Here is a 19,315-nt window from a genome sequence, read left to right as displayed (position 1 = left end):
ATGACCTAACACTGCTTTAACTTCTAAAATAGTTACTGGGTCTTTAAAAAAAAGCAAGATAATTATTGAATTCAAGAGGCCACTCTGTCTCAGCATTCTGTTGATTTTTCTTTTCTTCTTTATTGTTTTTTTTTTTCTGTGTGTGTGTGTGTGTGTGTGTGTGTGTGTGTGTGTGTGTTGTAGTTTGTCTCGGCGTTCTGGACCACAGGCATGATGAGTAGCAGGAGGTGTTGGGAAGGCTGAATGATATCACATCTCTCTCGGGAATCTTGCCTTCCCGGAATGAGTATTTCCAACAGCACGTTCCCTAACAAAGAAGGGATTGTGTGGACCGTGACCTCACCGAGCGCACAGCACATTCTCAGTGAGGGAATTACCCAATCTCTGTCTGTGCTGTTTGGAACAAAGTCTGAGATAAGGCCTTCTATTTTCACTGTGTTCCGTAGTCTTTATCCCACTTGGCCCTCTTCACATCCCTGATGCAATTGCCAGCGAGGGCGTCATGAGTCCCATTGTGAAGAGGCAGATGTGGGAATTCAGAGAGGTGTGCTGACTTGCCTCGCATCACACAGCGATAGGTGGCAGAGTCCAGTACGGAGTCCAGGTCCTAGCCTCACCCCTTGGGTGGGTCCCACATGTTACTCTCCAGTTCTCTTCTGATGACCCTTTCTAATGGCGGGGCTCCTCTTCAGTGTCCTCTCCAGCTCAGACTTCCCCAATTCAAAAGGTACAACGTCTTGGTATTTTAAGGCGCATGTACAGTCTATAGCGTGGAATTTCTCGGAATTTGGGATCCGGCCTATGGTGAGTTTTACTTTCTAAAACAAAAGAAAGAAAATAATTAAATGACTAAAGATTGTCCTCAGGACTGTTTGTTCTTGGTATGTCCTCATTCACACCCTTCGAAGCAGGTTTTGAAGAAAAAATCCTGTGATGAACTACAATCAGAGGAGGGCAGAAGGACTTGTATCTCCAGGTGGAAGGTGGAGTTTTATTGTCTGGCATCCAAGGGCTGGAGCCTTTAGGGCAGATTCTAAATGGCATCAATGGTGCCCGATGGGCCCAGTTGTACCAAGAATTAAAAAGCCTCTGGATGCTAAGGAACAGAAATGACACCACCAGACAGAACAAGCCCCTGACAAAATGGGGAGAAAACTGAAGTTTGATGTGTCTCCTGCAAAATCTAGCATCTCCTCCCCTTCATTGAAAATCTCACATTTTCTCCTCTCACTGTCTTCATCCAGCTCCACCCCAACCTCCCACATGAGTCCGCTCAAGGGAGAAGGGGCGATCTGCTTCGTTCAGGTGCTTAAAACAATAGGGGCCCTTGGCTGCCCTGCCTTTGCCTCCACATCTCCCCTCTTCCAACATTCTTTTTCCTTCCAGAGGCCAGATCTTTGAATTTTTAAAAAGGACTGGATATCCATTTTCACATAGAGAAATTAGCCAGGAATGGTAAGGGTAGGGAAGGAAGGGGATTTTTTTTTTTTTGGTCATTGGATAATCATGTTGGTGCGCACACTAGATTTCTCAGAAGCATCTGGTTGTCCCCCAGAAAAAGGGGTCAGGCAGATGGAGCACAGGAGGAAGCTGCTGCCCCCTCCCAGGCAGGGGACTCCACAATCCAGAAAGGCAGCCTTGATAACAACTGCAGTCGGCGCCCAGGCAAACATCCTTTCCTTGGGCCTGCCCCCAGGCCGAACTCCTCTTGGCTTCGGAGCTGGTGGGTCAGAGCATTGTTTGGTAAGAAGATTCTATTGAACCCGAGGCCCCAGCCTGGGTGTCTGGCAGAGGAAATATTGGTACCCGATTGTTGGACTGGGCCCCTGAAAGCTACCTTTTTTCCACCGCACAAACGCCTACCCTAGTCTTCGAAACCCAAGCCCAACACCTCCTTCTCTAAGACACCTTTCTGGCCTCCCTCAAAGAGATTTACTCCATTCTCCCTTTACACTGCCATGCCTCTCTGTTCATCTCAAGGCACACACTGGATCATAGCTAGCACATAAGATGCCTGATTTATCACTAATCTGTGAGCTCCTTAAGCTCAGTCTGAGGCCTCTTTTGTAGCTCTAGGACCTACAGCCAGCATACAGTAGATGTTCCATAAATAGTCAGTGAGTGAATGAATGAATGAATGAATGAACAAATGAGTCCTGGCTCTCCCACTAACTAGTTATGCATCTTAGACAACTCACACAATCTTACTTGTTTCCCATTTAGATAATAGAAGTGGTACAATCTGTCTAACCAACAAGGTTATTGTGTGATATGACACATATAATCATAAACTCTCAGAGTTGGAGGAAATTCGAGAGATCATCCTGTACAGTGGTTTGCAAAAAAAAAAAAAAAATTGTTTCTTCAAGGAGAGCTAACAGGAAAGTCCAACGTATAAAAAAGATAACTGGTAAACGTAGATTGCTCTGGTTGAAGCTCCATACTGTCCTCTTCCTCTCCCCTTCTCTCCTCTCCTGTCATTTTCAGGGGCCAGGAAGCAGAGTTGAAAACCAGCTCTCTCACGTTAGAGAGAAGAAACTGATGCCCAGATAAGGAAGTGTTTCCCAAGGTCATGTGGCTCGTCAGAAATAAAAATGGACAAGGGAAGGCATGAACAACATGGAAACTGTACTAATAGGCAGAACCATGTCTGAGCACTTAATAGGTACCATTCACTGTTGTAAGCACGTTAGATATATTATCTCATTTAATTCACCAGTAACTAATATTATCACATTAGAGAAAATGGAGGCAAAAAAAAAAATTGATTAAAGGACGGGAAGCAAACCCTGAGCCAGTTTGGTTCCAATGTAAGCTCTTTATGCCACATCATGTGATTGAGGTCCTGACCAGCAATTCAGTCTCCTTTCCTGTGCTCTTTTCCGAATTACTTCACATGAAAGGGCCCTATTTAACCTTCTGTTATTGACACGTATTATAACAAGTGTTATTTACACTCCTAGTCTCTTATTTACACATGGTGGCTGAGGATTGAAGAGTCTCATTTGTGTTCAGAGTACGGTTCAGACTCAATCTAAGACCTTGATCTTGTTCCTTCTGGCACCGACTTGCCCTGGGCAGGGCCGGTCAGCAGGACTCACCTCCTTCTGGATGGACCGGCTGAGAAACAAGGAGACCTCGTCCAGGCTGTGGGGCTTTAGGTCATTCACGGCCAAAAGGTGGTCTCCGTGAAAAAATAAGCACCCCAGGCGTGGGGGTCCCTTCCACGCAGCCACACTGCAAGGGGAATACAGCGTCGGACACAAGCGTGAGACCACACTCACTGGCAGGACACGGATGGGGACACAGATGGGGTCCCTCTCTCTAATCTATCCCATCATTACTACCACCAGTTTCGTTAGCTATGTTGCACCACATCTGAAGTAATTGAACTCCTTCTTCTGTCTGAAATATTCTTTCCTCTTTCCCCACTGTGGGAGCCTTACCCTTCCCCCAAAGCCTCTACAATGCCCTCCTACATTCCACTTCCCTTACTCTAATTAATCACTCCTCTCCCACCCCTGGGCTTCTATTGCGCTGTGTGAGCACTCACTTATTGTATATTAAAATAAATGCGTTTTATATTTACTTGTTTATGTGGCTGTCTTTTTCACCAGAAGTATGACACTAACACCTTTTATTTTATTTTTTTTTAAATATATTTTATTGATTTTTCACAGAGAGGAAGAGAGAGGGATAGAGAGTTAGAAACATCGATGAGAGAGAAACATCGATCAGCTGCCTCTTGCACACCCCCTACTGGGATGTGCCCGCAACCAAGGTACATGCCCTTGACCGGAATCTAACCTGGGACCCTTGAGTCCGCAGGTCGACGCTCTATCCACTGAGCCAAACCGGTTTTGGCGGCACTAACACCTTGTTTATATTCCCATAACTCCAAGTAAACAAAAGGTGCTCAGTAAGTACGTATTCACTGAGAGTGAGCACATAATGATTATACTACGAACACCTAATAAACAAATACTGTAAACAAATTAGTGAATGAGAAATCCCAGGCACAGAGAGGTCCACAGTTTTAATTGGGTATTTATTGAGCCTTAGATTGTGGGCAATGCGGGAAAAGGCAAGGCTGTGGTTCCTGCCCCCTGATAGAACGTGTAAGGCAATTGGTGTGAAACATCTTATTTACATTGAAGGTCTTTCTTCCCTTATAGAAATGTAATCTTCCATCGGAATGAATTACAAAGTCTTTAAGAGAATTAGAATCAAATGAACTGTGATTATTTCAAGAAAACTCTCTGTCACAGGGTCTGTTGTGTCTGTCCCCAACCAGCAGGTTTTCAGCTGGTGTCTGGAAGTCTAGACCTTGATATGTCTTTTCCTTTTAGACCTTAAATTCTTGTCGGCTTCACTAACTTTGTTCATTCACAAATACTCATTGCTCATTCATTGGGATAATTTCCTTAGGCTTATGTATTCCATCCCACTTTTCCTCACCTTGAAAAAAATCAGAAATTTGCTCCTTCCTGGACTTTTGGGTCCTCCTAAACCCACCCATCTCCCGCTGACCTTCCCACACAACAATATCTTTATTTTAGCATCAATCAAAGACCTGCTGCAACAGCAAAAGAACGGTCCAAGCTCTCCAGGCAGTTTTGCTACCTACAGTGTTTCAAAGTATGAGTGTTGTCTTCCTATCTCCCAACCAAGTTTATAATCAATAACCCTCCAATCTCCGACCCACCATATCAGTCCTGCGGCTTCTGTGAGATCCAGATAATTGGTGACATCAAGAGGAGAAAGGAACACATTCAGTCTCTCCACGTGGCTTTCGTCAGGAATGTTACTATGAGATAAAACATTGGTTAAAGTCAAATCAGGCAACTACAGTATCTCTGGCTCTGAACGGTACTTTCTGGGTAAACTCTGGCCTCCTACATAGGAGATAGCCTTTTCCAGCTAAAGATCGTCCAACATATTTAGAGAAGAATATGAATTTAAGTTACTGAAAAGTACCCACAGATGTCATCCGCCACCCCTCTTGGGATGTGGTAGTGGATGGGAGACCATGAGAAGGGAGAAAAAAATGGACTAAATTGATTATATAATTGTCCATATCAGGTCAGTTTGCACATTTCTCCACTGGGAATGAAGAAGACACTGAAAGAGTTAAAATCGAGAATAATCTCATCAAATGCCCTTGGCATCACCACACCTAAATGTCCCCTTCTTTCTCCTCCTAGTATAGAATCAGACCTCTTATGATTTGCATGACCAACATTTTAACAGTAAAAGCTGGGTGATACGGCCCCCAGATCAGTGTGATCCAGGGCCTGAGAGGCTAGCCAACGAAGAATCTTGACAAAATATTTGAAAATGCCACCCACCACCCAGGGACCTCAGCTTCCAGCCCTTTTACACACTGTGCTTGGCCATCCCATCAGTGACAAGGGGAAGCGGGTCAGATTCTTGGCTGACTTTGAGATTTTTTAGGAATTTCTTTAAAATTTGAATTCTGAGTAAGAAAGGAAGGCTGCCTTGCTCTAAGGGCCCACAAAGTTTGAGAAATTAGAACTTTACTTGATTAATATGGACAATTGCACAACAGTTAGTGAGGTCGACCCCTTTCTGCCATTCATGGTCTGGGCTTCCGTTTTGGCAGGTGGAAGGCAAGAGTCACTCCTGGAACCTTGTTCTTGCAGATGAAGCCTCCTGTTCGGGGTCTCTGGAAGGGCCTGGGATTCCACTTTGCTATTAGCAGACTCATCGGCTGTCTCTTTGAACAAACTGGAGTATAAGAAGTGAACACAAACTCTTTTTTAGCGTATCTATTGACAACTTTCACATTTATGCACCTAATAGTCGTGTGAACATTAACAAGATGTTGAAGTATGTCCAACAATCAACATCGCAGTCACAGAATCAAATCCAACAAACTCTCCATCTAAAAGTGGGTATGGAGTTAAAATAACCCTTCACCTTGAGAGGGTTGGGAGACAGAAGTGAGAGTGTGAGAGATAGAAATGCAAACTAGAAAATCACTTCCTCAGGAGACAGAAAAAAGTCCCAAGAATGTCATTAATGGTTATCTGTGGGGAGAGAAGCCAATTCTCACTTTATCCTGTTTTGAAATCACTGAATGTGTAGAATTTGGTCGATGGTAATACTTTTGTATTAACATTTCAATAGTGATTTTCTGTAACCATACATTATCCCAAATCAATTTTTAAAATGTGGTAGTTTTACTTACCAGGATTTCATTGACATGTAATGACGCTCAAATCTTTCAGAGACCTGATCTGGATTACCAAGTTCAATAGGTTCACCAGATTCACTGGAAGCAATGATATTATCCAACTATAGACAAGAGGAATAAATGTAAGGATGCAAGTCTACCAATAAGCCAGGTGTCCATGATGGTTCTAGGCCCTAAACTAGGAAACGCATCCACCACTGGATGCATAGCAGTGCTTGTTCTGAGGGACTGATCCAGTAAAGCTCTGGCAGACTCAGAGTCCATTTCTTCTCCTAGGTCCCCATGCTCCTGTTGCAAGTGTTTTATTGGACTAAATTGCTATTGATTTTTCTGTTTCCTTGGCAGGCATTTAATGACATGAATTCTTTCCCCCAACCAGTGACACTTGAAATCATGTCACCTGGCTGGGTCAAAGACTCTGCTACAGAGCTGGCCTCAGGCTACTATAATGAAGGTGATCCAAGTTGCTTCAAAAGTCTATAAAGGGTTTTACAGACCCTAAAGAGCCTCTCAACAAATCCTTCAGAACTAAAGCAGTCATTTGGGGTAATGGTTGCTCAAAACCCTAAGGGCTTTCTATTGCCTACCTAAAAAATTAAGCATCAACCCATAATTGGAAGAGTTCATTCCAGTCAAGCCAGTCTTCCCACTACATATCTACCAATGCCCTTCTAGTGCCCGTGTTCATGCTGTTTCCTTTACCAGGAATGCCCACTTTCTCTTCTGCCTATTGAAGTGTGTTCAGGCCTGGCTGAGGTCCCATGGCCCCTCCTGACCACCTCAGCCACTACCGATCTCTCCCTTCTCCGAACTTCTACTGCACAGTTTTGTACTTAATTTTTTAAAAATGGTCTTTTAGCTTCCACTTCTTGGTATATATCCAAAGAAACCCAAAACACTAATTCGAAAGAATAAATGCACCCCTATGTTCATTACAGCATTATTTATAATAGCCAAGATAGAGAAGCAACCCGAGTGCCTGCCCATCATCCACCTCAATTATAGCTTCTGGGTCAATAGTACTAGAAGATAATTCAGGTCTGCCACTGCCCTCCTCAGAGGCCACCACAGCCTCTGTGCTGACTGCAGAATGAAGTCAACTCCCCATCCTGGCCTGGCTCATTTTTTTTCTGTCATATTCCCTACTATGCCATTCACTCACTCTAAGTTACAGCCCAACTGAACTATTTACTGTGTACCTATCAAGTGGCTTTTTGTCTCTGAAGCCTTCCCTGACTCCAGGGGAGAAAATCTCTGCTTTTTCTATTGGTTCCAGAGCTTGTTGACCATGCCTCTTGGGTAGCATTGTCATGTGATAACTGGAAGGGCTGTGAGCTCTGAGGGCAGACTAATGTAAGTTCCATGCCTAGTAGAATACCGTGACTAGCACCCAGAAGGCACTCAGGAGGGGCTTCAAGTAGATCAAGTAGACTAGTTGATACACACCAAACCATGTATCACCCAAGGACCAGTGTTCATATTATTGTTTCTGCCCAGAATGCAGAAAGTCTCCCAAGGCAACGCCCAAGTCCAAATTTTACCTGTCAAGTGAAGTCATATATCATCTCCCTGAAATGTTCCCTGGTTTTCTGTCTGGAAGTCAGTCACCTTGCCTCCCACCCCTCGTGCACTCTGGGCATTTTATCAACATCTTTCTTCAGCATGGAGCCCTTTCGTCTTGTATGGTGGTTGGTTCCTATTCAGCTGGTTGAATAGGAACATTGAGCACATCACCCGTGTCTGATGAACTGATTCGGTGTTTTACTCAACCAGCCTAGTGCCTCAGGAACAGTGCAGGGGCTCAGGCAAATATTTGTAGAAGGGATAAATGATTAATAAATGGAAAGGGTTACCTCTAAAAGAATACTTCGAGGACTAATATAATGACTCTCTTCTTCCGTATCTTGAGTGGTCTCTGGCAAGAAATCATGTAGTAGATGAGCTTGTCTGAGTCCTGGAGAACTTGTTTCCATTAAATGCTGAATAAAGAGATGAAGACAGAATTAATGCTTTGCTTTTTCTTTGTAAGAGACAGAATTAAAGCACAAGCTTTCTGGGAAATGCATACAAATGAATTGGGTTGAGAAGATCAGAGGGTCTTCTAAGGTTACATCCAGAATCCTACACGACCTGGAGATGCCTCTTGAGTCTGGGTCACCCCTGACAATGTGAACATATGAGCTCATCTTTCAGGCTTTTCTTTACCATTGGGATCTGTAACTCAAAACAAGTGGTTCTTTCAGTCGGTGGCATCCTAAGTCACTAAGCTCTTGCCAAAGTCCTCCACCCCATCTTTTTTCTAGTTTTCACTTAAGGCATCTGAGAAGATAATTATTAGTCCAGAGTTAAAACATTGCAAATTTCCTCTTCCTGCTCAATATTTCTCTTTTGTGTTCTGTTCACATACTCCTATTGTTTTCATAGCAATGCAATGTGGTAGTGCTGGTCATGTGACAGTATGAATTACAGGCTTCAGGGTGATCTAGGTTCAACCAATTACTGCCTTCCCTCCCCAATACATACAAGAAACTCTACTAAAGTAGCTGCTTTGCATGGCAGGGAAATAGTTGGTACAATTCAATTCTTCCAAGAGCAATGCCTTAGAGTAGGGGTTTTTAAAAAGACCTGGGATGTTCTCCAGGCAGTCCTTGAAGGGAAGTGATTTAAAAAACATAGATGCATTGAATTTGTGTCCATTTATCCAGCTCCAAGGTCATGGAGCCAGATCATGCTGAGCTGGGGATGAAGAAGGGATCCAATTTAATTTCAACACCACAATAGCAACAACAACAATAAATCCCAGCATGCAGATGGTATTCTTAGCTGGAGCTGACTAAAAACCACTGGATTTAATACATAGTGTGAAAAGGCGAGATGACCAATAACATTTGGGGAGAAGGGGTAGCATGAGTGAAAAGCAAGAGGCATTTACTGAAAACAGTTAGTCTTCCCAACGCTGTTTCCTGTCACCTTCCCTACAAACACCAAGTGAGGTTTTGGTTTGGTGAGCTTGATAAGCCACAAAAAGCTTTTAAAATAGTTGGAGAGCTTCCAACTAGATAAAAACAGGAGGCTATGCCATATTAAGACGTGTCTGGTACCCAGGGAGAAGGGGAAGTCCGTGGTTACATCTCTAAGGGACAAAATAGTATTTGTGGCAGAAGACGAAAACACTCAATGCATTTTAAAATAATATCCAAAGCTGGGAAGATCACAAATGCAAGAGACCTGAGAGGACGATTACAAATCACTTCCAGGGGACAGATGTATTTTTTCTTCAACTAAATTTCATTAGAAATTAAGATGAAATTACACACACACACACACACACACACACACACACACACACACAGAAGAAAGACTGATCTAGGCAAATGAAGGAAATTAATAAAAATTCTGATTTTGCCTTGAGGAGCACAGATGATATGGCAGGAAATCAAGTGGTGTTTTGGCATTTTTTTTGCAGAGATAATCTGTGCCCTATGTGTGAAAGGAAGGGAAAGGTTACTAACCAGCTTTTGGTTTAGCTAGGGGAGGTGAAGGTGGGGGGTGGCGGGAGGCTTCTTCCAATATGCCCAGATGTGTATTGAGAAGCATCCAAAACAAATGAATCCATTTAGAGGTAGGCGGGGCAAGCAGTAAAGCTTATCTATAGTATAGCCAACAGACTATATATAGGATAAATCCTGGGGATAAGAATCGTTCTTATGATGGGTTAGGAAGTGGTCAAATCCATTGGAGAGACCCTTGAAGCATCAGCTGACTCCCAGGCATGGCATCCTGAGAGAGGTGAGGCGAGTCTGGTTACCATGTCTGGAAGAGTATTTCTGGATGTGGTGGAGCCGATGGTCGCCGATGTGCTGGAATAACCAAGGAGAGGGCTGGGGTCTGAAGAGGGCCTTTTAGCAGCCAATGAGAGTGTCTCCTGCTTGTGAAAAAGGATACCGGAATCAGGGCATGATGGGTCTCTTGTCTGGAATAAGGCAACAGCCTCGTCCCTGGGCTCCCTGCCTCTGGTCTTTCCTCACTAACATTTATTCCGCTGGCCAGCTTTCTCTCGCTAAGACATGAGGTGATCTTGTCTCCCTCCTGCTTCCAAATCCTCAAGGACTCTCAGCATGGCCGTCAGACACTCCCCAAACTTCCCTCAACCTGTCTTTTCAACCTTATGGCGCTCTGCACCCCACTTTGTTCTAATAATTTGAGTCAGCTTGTAGAAACACCATGCTTTCCCTTCTGCCTTGGCTTCAGCTTTTGTTGGAAGCATAGAACAACCTAGAAAACATGTTAAGACAATACCTGGAGACCAAAGTTTCATGAATAAAGGTCTGTCCACCAAAAGGACTTGGGCAAAGGTTCTTAGGAAGTCAACAAAAATACTTCAGGTCACTAGCCCTTACATTAGGGAGACATCATATTGAAAAAGCAAGGGAAAGGAAAAGCATTTTATAGAAACCACCCTAGACTTAGTCATTCCAAAGGTAGCTGTTATGTACCTCGAATAACAATGAGGGAAAATACTGTTGTTTCGGCTACTATTTTAAAAATGCCACAGTTAATTTTCACTCCTCCTACCTCCATAATGGAAATCTGAAGTGTCTCTATTTTAGCGCAAAACACAAAAGTATTTTCCCCCCGCTGTTAATCATAAAAATAACAAGGATGTACATTTTCTCACTTATTTATTCCTTGTATTAATGCCAGTTGCCAAGGAGGAGGGGGAAAAGCTCCCATTGTCTCCTGGAGAAGGAGGCTGTGCTCAGGTGCCCTGTCATTTTGTGAGCGATAATCACCTCTGCATTCTGGCGTGCTGCTTTCAGATCCCGGCAGAATGATGACATGAACGAGACCCAGTCTTTAATCTTCTCCCTGTTGATAGGAATAAACTTGCAGCTGGCATGTGGCAACAATCGCGCCTTCGCTCCTTTTGAACCGAAGGAGGATTCTTTTATTAAGGTTGGAACAGGCAGTGGGAGCAGGTACCGGGGAAATAAGGACTTTTTTCTAAGTAGCTTGAATGACCCCCTGGCTCCTTACCTCCTCCACACTCACACACTAGAATTAACCCTCAGGCCGCCTCTGCGAGGAAAGCTCGGAGAAATGGGAGGAAAAGGGGAAAGTGACAGTAGTAATCACCGGGTTCGGAGCTGATGCGATGACACTGATTTCTTTTGTGTTCTAAGCGGGCCCGGTACCTGTCGGCACCATTTTTTTGTGTGTAGCCAGCCAGGTGTGCCTCCCTTGATACAATGTGTGTGTTTATGAAGAATGTGCTTGAAAAATTCATATAAATCCCATTTTCTTTTCTGTTGATGCTCATGACAATGTAGAAGAAAGCTTTTTGCCTCTGGGGTGGAATCTGAAACAGATCAAGGCTCTTCCCACTTTGGCTTTAGCATTCGCTGCCCCCTCTGCATGGCTTCCTCCTCCAACCTTGGCCTCCCCGTAAGCAGATAATCATCTATGAAGAATCCATGAGGCACCTTCTTAAAACTGAGGACTCCTTCAGGGATGAGCACAGCCCCCCACCCTAATACATGTAGCTTGTACAGCTGTCTGTGAATTGGCTTCTTTTACATGGGATGCATCTGGGGTGATGGTGACTGTTATGGATTGTATCTGGGGTGCATCTGGAGTGAAACATCTGGAGTGATGGTGACTGTTATGGGTTGAATTGTGTGTCCCCTCCCCCCCCCAAATTCATATATTGAGGTTCCATTCCCCAGGACCTCAGAATATGACCTTATTTGGAAATCGGGTAGGGCTGTTGCAGATGTAATTAGTTAAGATGAGGTCATACTGAAGGAGGGCAGTATGACTGGTGTCATAATAAAAAGGGGAAACTGAACATGCACACAGGGAAGATGCCACATGAAGACTGAAGTTACGCTCCCACGAGCCATGGATGTACCAGGAGGCCTGGAACAGGTCTTCCCTGGGGACTTCAGAGTGAGCGTGGCCTGAGGCACCTTGATTTGGGACTCAGCCTCCAGAACAGTGAAAATAGACACTTACGTTGTTCTGAGCCTCCCCAGTGTGTGTGCCTGGTTATGGCAGCCCTTGGAAAGGAACACTGTGACTTTTTAAGAGATTTTAACCAATACTGCAATCCTGAAGACTGCCCAGATGGTGAGGAAGGCTGTGGAAGGGATTCTGTGCTAAGCCTGTTTATTGTTCACTGCTTTAAAATGGTTTTGTTTGCTTGCTTGTTGCTTGGCACCCGGGCGACACTGTTATCTGACAACTCACCTGTCGCTGCCGATGAGGAAGTACTCTCTGCCAGTGGTCCTGATGGACATCACCTCATCGGGGTGGCACTTAAACATCTTCTGTACGGATCGCATTTTCTCATGGCTACTTATGCCAACGTCTACACTGGAATTTCTGTTCGATAAAGACAAAAAGTATCCAACAGATACACACACAAAATTAGAAAGAGCACTAGTTGTTTTATGTTAGGATTCAAATGGAGTAAAACTTGAGGTTTGCTTGTTCAATGCTTTGAAAATTACCTAATCATTTTAGAAAATAAGTTTAGATCTGGGTCATCAAATACTTTGTTCAGCAGAAAACGTAATTCAAATATTCCCATTTTACTTGGATTCCTGATTCCACAATTATCATGGTTTCTAATGTTTTGGTACATAGTTCCTTAAAGACAAAAGATTCAATCTCAATATATTTTTTTAAACCTATCTGGGCTTTATGAAATGGTGATTTCATCTGCTCTCTCTCATCCCTAAATTAAGCGCATCAATGGCTTTTGTAACTAAATACCAATGAATAATTTACCAACTTGAATATACAATATGGAATAATTATTTAGCTATCTTCTACTCACATGTTCCCCAATTTAGCTTCTTTTCGGCAACAAATATTATGCTCCTTTTTTTAATTGATACTTTTTTAGAGAGAGGAGGGGGGAGAGAGAAACATCGATGTGGGACCGAACATTGATGGACTGCCTCTTGCAGGGGCGTCGAGCCCGCAACCCAGGCATGTGCCCTGTCTACTAATCCTTTGGTGCAGGCCTTGCTTCTTTCAATAATGACTTCAATTTTAGCTTGCACGCAACAAAAGTTAAAAACTTCTGCTCAATTGGATACATACCCGTCGATTTGAATGGAACCTCGGTGATGATGGTCTTTGTAATAGGAAAGACTAAAGCCCTTCTCCCCACTCCTTGACAGAACAAAAAACCTCTTTTTCCAAGAAGGCTGAAAAATGAAAACATTTTGCATCTCAGTTAAACCTCAGAGGAAGAGGAAGGATTGAAAAATTGCTCAGGAGGTTGGTGGGAGGCCTGTTAAAATCCGCGCGAGTACTTACTGCTGAGGAGAAAAGCTGAGGAGGTGGTGATTTAATAAAGTAATCTTGTTTGCAGACTTCATTTTCATAATAATATGTAAATTGTTTGCCTAATAAAAGAAAGTGAACAGAACTCAGTTTGTTCCCAGTGAGTTTCTAAAAAGAACTGCTTTAGTTGGAAAACATTGTTTACTTCTGGAAAAGTCTTCAAATTAGTCAGCTATGGGGAAAAAAACAACAATACCCATCTGTAATAGGCCAGGAAAACGAAGGGCCCAAAGACCAGTGTGTGACTCTTATTCACCCACAGCGGGGACCTTCATTCAGGCACCTGCGTCCAGCTCACACCCGTTAGGCCCTCTGTTTCTGAAGCACTCGGCTGGCTCTCTAGATGGGAGCAAAGATTTGTCTCCCTTCCTGCTGACCCACCAGCCACAGGAGCAAGATGATTCTGCCTTGCCCTTTGGCTTAGCAAATGAACGCGAAACCACCTGCTATGAAAAATGTGGTGGCAAAAGTGGTTACAGGGGTTTCCAAAATATTAAGTGTTTCTTCTTCTTCTCTTTAAAAAAAATATATTTTTATTGATTTCAGAGAGAAAGGAAGAGAGATGGAAACATCAATGAAGAGAGAGAATCATTGATTGGCTGCCTCTTGCACGCCCCCACACTGGGGATCAAGCCCGCAATCTGGGCATGTGCCCTGACCGGGAGTCAAACCCATGACCTCCTGGTTCACAGGTCAACGCTCAACCACTGAGCCAAGCCAGCCAGGCTTAAGTGTTTCTTTGAAAGTGTTGAAATTATATGCAGTTTTGATTTTTTCTATATTTTTCAAACTGTCTACAAGAAATATAAACTAATTTCATTATTTAGAAAACATATAAAATTAAAAAAATAATTTTTCAGCGCAGCAGGCGTGGCTCTGTGGTTGAGCATCCACTTATGAACCAGGAGGTCACAGCTTAATTCCTAGTCAGGACACATTCCAGGTTTGATCCCCAGTAGGGCTTGCAGGAGGTAGCCAATCAATGATTCTTTCTCATCATTGATGTTTCTCTCTCTCTCTCCCTCTCCCTTCCTCTCTGAAACCTATAAAAAAATAATTTTTCAAAAAAGTTTGGTTTTGCTTTCATATCCAGACAACAGTTCTGATTTGTTCTTGGTTTGGGGAAAGGCAGCCTTTACTAAAGGATTAGAGCTTTTTTAAAATCCAGTGAAAGGAGAATCTAGGTCAGGTAAAGCAGCTGATGGGACCATTATGCTAGTGGTCAGTGATTCTTAGCTGTCCTCACTCTCCTTCTGCAGCCTCTCCCCAAAGGCCCCTCAAAGAAAGGAAAAGGGAAAAAAACTTGAAGGAAAAATATAACAAGTTTCAGCTCCTTTAATAATTGTAGGTCCTTGGACAAATTAAGGAAATCTGCCCCAGTCTTTTCTGGGTATAGTTTGTTGTTAGTATCATCTCTAAGCAACAATGGAACATGAAACAAATGGAACAAATTGTCCATGAAAATCAGAAAATGCCAAGTTTCTAGCTAGAAGAGGTCTTAACAAAATAATTAACTGGACCCAATGGCCTCTGCTACATTCTCCAAACCAAGAATCATTGTCTCAGAATGCCACGTGTTATCCCCACTAAAACCATCTTCTGTAATGTGGCTAGGTTGATGGGAATTGTTCTTCATTTTCAATAAAAGGGTTTTTCCTTCTAAGAGTGTGCCCCCTGGGTACCTGGACTCTTCCGAGGTTTGGGTTCCATTGTAGCTGGCTGTTACCTGTCAAAAAGAAGAATTAAGAGCTGTTGGTCCCCAAACAACAGGATGCTTCATGGATTAGCCACTTGATCATCAAGTATCAGGATGGTGCCCATGCATGTGGATGAGATGGGTTATCTGGCTCTTCCCCGACCCGGGCTGATGGTAGCCATGGCAACAGGACCTTTCCAAGCAGCGCTCACCAAATGTCAGTTCTATGGAGATGACTGAAGAAGCTGTCTTCCCTTGACCTTGCTTCTGCTCTGACAAGAGAGTCCCACCCTAGCTGGTTTGGTTTAGTGGATAGAGCATCGGCCTGTGGACTGAAGGGTCCCAGGTTTGATTCCAGTCAAGGGCACATGCCCAGGTTGCAGGGTTGATCCCAGTAGGGGGCGTGCAGGAGGCAGCCGATCAATGATTCTCTCTCATCATTGATGTTTCCATCTCTCTCTCCCTCTCCCTTCCTCTCTGTAACCAATAAAAAATATATATACATTGAAAAAAAGAGTGTCCCTGGGGGAAAGCAACACCAAGAAGGACAGATAAGAACAGGGCAAGGGCAGGATGCTATGGATCAAATGTCGCTGAAAAAGCATTTCTGGCTGAAAGGAAGCCCACGATGAGCCCTTCTCCAGGCGAGGAACTCACTTTCCCCAGCGGGAACCTATGAGCGAGGACCACGGCATGCTGAAGTTGCCTCAGCCCCCTGAGTGGCCCGTTCCCAAGGCTCCCTGGCTCTGGGGACTGAGACTGACACGGTGACACTGACCTGTGACCCGGAGAGGGAGACTATTTCCTGGACACTCTGCCAGCAATCCCATGACCATTACGGGACCTGAGAGAAGGGGAATCCCACAGGGTAAAGGGCCACAGGGCAGGTGAGGTCTTTAGAACAGGAAATCATGGATGGCCAATTTTTTACCTTGAATTAATGAGTCACACCCTAGAAGGAAGCCCGGAACAGGGCAGTGCCAGGACAGTCCCAGGAAAATGGGAAGAGGCCAAGGGACTTTTGCTGCCCTTGGGCACGGTGTCATTTCTCCCTCTCCCTCCTCATTTCTCTTTTTCTTCGGCATGAACTCATTCTTTCCTCCTACGGCATCAATGACTGACAGTCTTTCTTTTCTAATCCTCACCCGAGGATATTTCTTCCATGGATTTTTTTTTTTTTTTGAGAGAGAGAGAGTGAAAGGGAGAAAGGAGGAGAGAGAAGCATCGATGTGAGAGAGAGACATCCACTGGTTACCTTCTGCACAAGCCCCGACTGGGGCCGGGGAGCAAACCTGCAACCAAGATAGGCGCCCTTGGCTGCGAATCAAACCCGGACCCTTTGGTCCATGAGCCAATGCTCTAACCACTGAGCAACTGGACAGGGCAGCGATGACAGTCTTAAGGTTAAGACCACAAGTTCCCAAAGTCTACTTGGGCTGGCTGGTCAGAAGCACGAGAGAGCTATTTGAAGACCAGTGGGGTTTTTCTGGATGCTGAGCTCACAGCTTCCAGGACCAGAGAAAAGTTTTCTCTGTGGAGGGATCCCTATATACTAATGGTAATGATTACGTGAACAAATAAACAGCAAGGGAAATAACCACCAAGACCTTTCTGGGGTGTCTTAAGGCATCCGTCAAAGAATTGTTGCCCTTGGCCCTGGCCTGGTGTAAGGGTACACTTAGCTCTGTGCAACGAGCTGGAATGCCTGAGAAAGGCACCAGGCTCCGGAGACCAAACCCTCCATTCCCTGAAAGAGCAATTCTGTATGAGGAAGAACAGTATAACATACCTACGTTTTGTCCAACCCCCCAAAATCATGGACATTCTAAAAAATGTACCCCTGAGATTTTGCACCTAATCTATTAGGTTCTTTCCAATTTTAGGGATTTCACTGCCTAAGCAGAATTGGGACCAGTGGTTTTCAGCCCTCACCCTTCCTTCCACCCATCTACGTGGAACTTGGCCAACCCTCCCACTGGACATTTAGCCTAGTGAGTGTTGGAGTTCAAAGATCAGATGACAGGACTGTGCAGGAGCGATTAGCTGAGGGCGAAATATTTTCAAGCAGTGTGTTTGCAGCAAGCTCTTGGTTTAAAAAGCCAATCATCTTTTTTCTCTTGATCAAGCAATGATTCATAGGGCCTATATAGATTGTAAATGTTGCATACACTGTTGCTTTGGTGTCTCAGAACTCGTCCTAGAAGGTAGCCCCTTTTAGAAATGAAGACCTGCATTTGACAGAAGAGCCAGGTCGTAGGCTCCCAGCAGAGACCTATACCGCACCACACCGATGCTCACTCACAGACACTCCCGACAGCATTCCTCTCCCTGTGCACTCTGGATGCAAGAGAGCTTCCAAGGACATTTCCAGTCAAGCGTGGGGACCTCCCCTCCCTCTTTCCTCCGCCCACCACAAAAGGAGATGGCAGATGAGGCAGTAGGGTGTGGTGGGTTAGAGTGCTAACTCTGGATTTAAATGCATCTCCATCTGTTAGGAGAGATGTGATCTTGGGCACATTATAACTCCTCTCCATACCCCTGATTCTTCATATGTAAAATGAAAATGAAATATTACCACCCTCATCGGATTGCTGTCAGCATCGCTTGAGATAATCTAGCGAGGAGCATTCAGTATCGAATAGGTGCTCAATAAATGCTACTTGTTAAGTCCTTTGTAGCTCAGATATCCCATGATTCTATGATTGTTTAATAATGACTAGCGTTTATTGAGTACTTACTGCATTCCAGGTACTTCTAAGGAAAATCTGTATAATGGATTTCATACATATGCCTATAATGGATTTCATACATATGTATACATATATTAGATTTTATACATATTTAATATATAATTTATAGAGATAATATGAAATATAATTATATATGAAACCCAGTATATGGATATATGTATGAAATCCACTGTGTACATATATATATGCAATATATTACATCAATGCTTATGTAATACAAGCAAACTCATACATACGAAACCGCATTAGATTTATATATATCTCACATAACAGCACTCTAAGGCTTACACTATTTTTACAATGACACAACACCCATTTTACAGACGAGGGCACTTACCAGAGGGATTAAGCAGTTGGTCTTCGACCACAGAACTGCAAAGAAGCAGAGTCAGAATTAACTTGAGAGTCTCAACCACTTGGCTCTTCCTCCCACCTCAGAACGAAGAATGAAATCATTTCACAGTTCTGCGTGCATTTCTTGGCATTGCCTCCAAACAGGAAAGCCTTTCAGATTTAGCTCTTTGATCTCATGCAGGAGAATCTACCCACTGCTGTTGCCTAACTTGGTCATTGTACTGTCCTTTGGCATTTGATGAGTGTGACCTCAAGGGGTCCTATTTCCCTCCCGACTGTACCGAGCAAGAAGGTTATGAAGAGCCCATACCGGTGATTTGGGGCAGGTAAGCTTCCAGATCACCACGGCCTTGAGACCCCACACGAAGCACAGCAAACAGTACTCACTGGAAGCCAGGAGGCCCCTGGTTCAGCTCTCAGCAAAGAGCCCTCTCCCTGGGTTTCCTGCTTTACCCCCGCTCACTCTGCGCTCCAGTGCCAGGGTGACGATTCATGCACAAGCTCTGTTTGAAATGCGAACCAACAGGAAGTTCCCCGACTTCTAGCTTAGGACAGATTTTACTCTTGCCCCAAGTTGAAATGGAAGCTGGTATCCCGGGGGAAGTCCCTGGCTTTTAATCTTCTTGTGGCTTGGCACAGACCTGCAGGCCTGCCCTTGCCATTCCAGTCGTCTAGAGAAAAAGAAAGAAAGAAAAGAATACATATTTTAAAAAATTCCTGCCAGACTTTGGACCGTAGTCACAATGACTTATTAAGAACAGTGGCAGCCCAGCCTTGACCTGCCGTGGCTCCCATTGAAACGATTCCCTTGCTTCCACCATCCATATCCTCCTCTGTCCTCCTGGGGATGAGAGGAAGGATTCCTCTGTGTTGGATTAGGAAACAAAAGCCTGGCTTCTCCAACACATTTGTACAGGCCAAGGATCTCCAGGAAGACTTGCT

The 19,315-nt window shown here is 44.1% G+C and overlaps 1 protein-coding gene across 1 annotated transcript; it reads right to left on the bottom strand.

Annotated features, from left to right (window-relative positions):
• Positions 1-512: 512 nt before the first annotated feature.
• On the bottom strand, positions 513-18,957 carry PLEKHS1 (pleckstrin homology domain containing S1). Its single transcript, XM_079794065.1, has 14 exons — positions 18,761-18,957; positions 18,357-18,391; positions 15,256-15,299; positions 13,547-13,635; positions 13,328-13,434; positions 12,467-12,601; positions 11,011-11,086; positions 10,026-10,142; positions 8,071-8,196; positions 6,212-6,318; positions 5,542-5,748; positions 4,706-4,807; positions 3,102-3,237; positions 513-818 (listed from the first exon to the last, which is right to left on the bottom strand). Exons 3-14 carry the CDS (start codon positions 15,281-15,283, stop codon positions 639-641), a joined length of 1,410 nt encoding a protein of 469 aa, XP_079650191.1. The 5' UTR covers positions 15,284-15,299; positions 18,357-18,391; positions 18,761-18,957; the 3' UTR covers positions 513-638.
• Positions 18,958-19,315: the final 358 nt, after the last annotated feature.

This window comes from Cnephaeus nilssonii (assembly GCF_951640355.1).
Source record: "Cnephaeus nilssonii genome assembly, chromosome: 16".
Classification (NCBI taxonomy): Eukaryota; Metazoa; Chordata; class Mammalia; order Chiroptera; family Vespertilionidae; genus Cnephaeus; species Cnephaeus nilssonii.
The sequence above is the reverse complement of the archived record's forward strand: the minus strand, read 5'-3'. Positions and strand labels throughout refer to the sequence as shown.

What these genes read in the sequence shown, in the direction of transcription:
- PLEKHS1 (XM_079794065.1), bottom strand. Translation starts at nt 15,283, where the DNA reads ATGGAACCCAAACCTCGGAAGAGTCCAG. An exon ending in CAAACCTCGGAAGAGTCCAG is followed by an intron (nt 13,636 to 15,255) that starts GTACCCAGGGGG and finishes TTCTTTTATTAG; the next exon opens with GCAAACAATTTACATATTAT. An exon ending in CAATTGTCCATATTAATCAA is followed by an intron (nt 4,808 to 5,541) that starts GTAAAGTTCTAA and finishes TTTATCTCATAG; the next exon opens with TAACATTCCTGACGAAAGCC.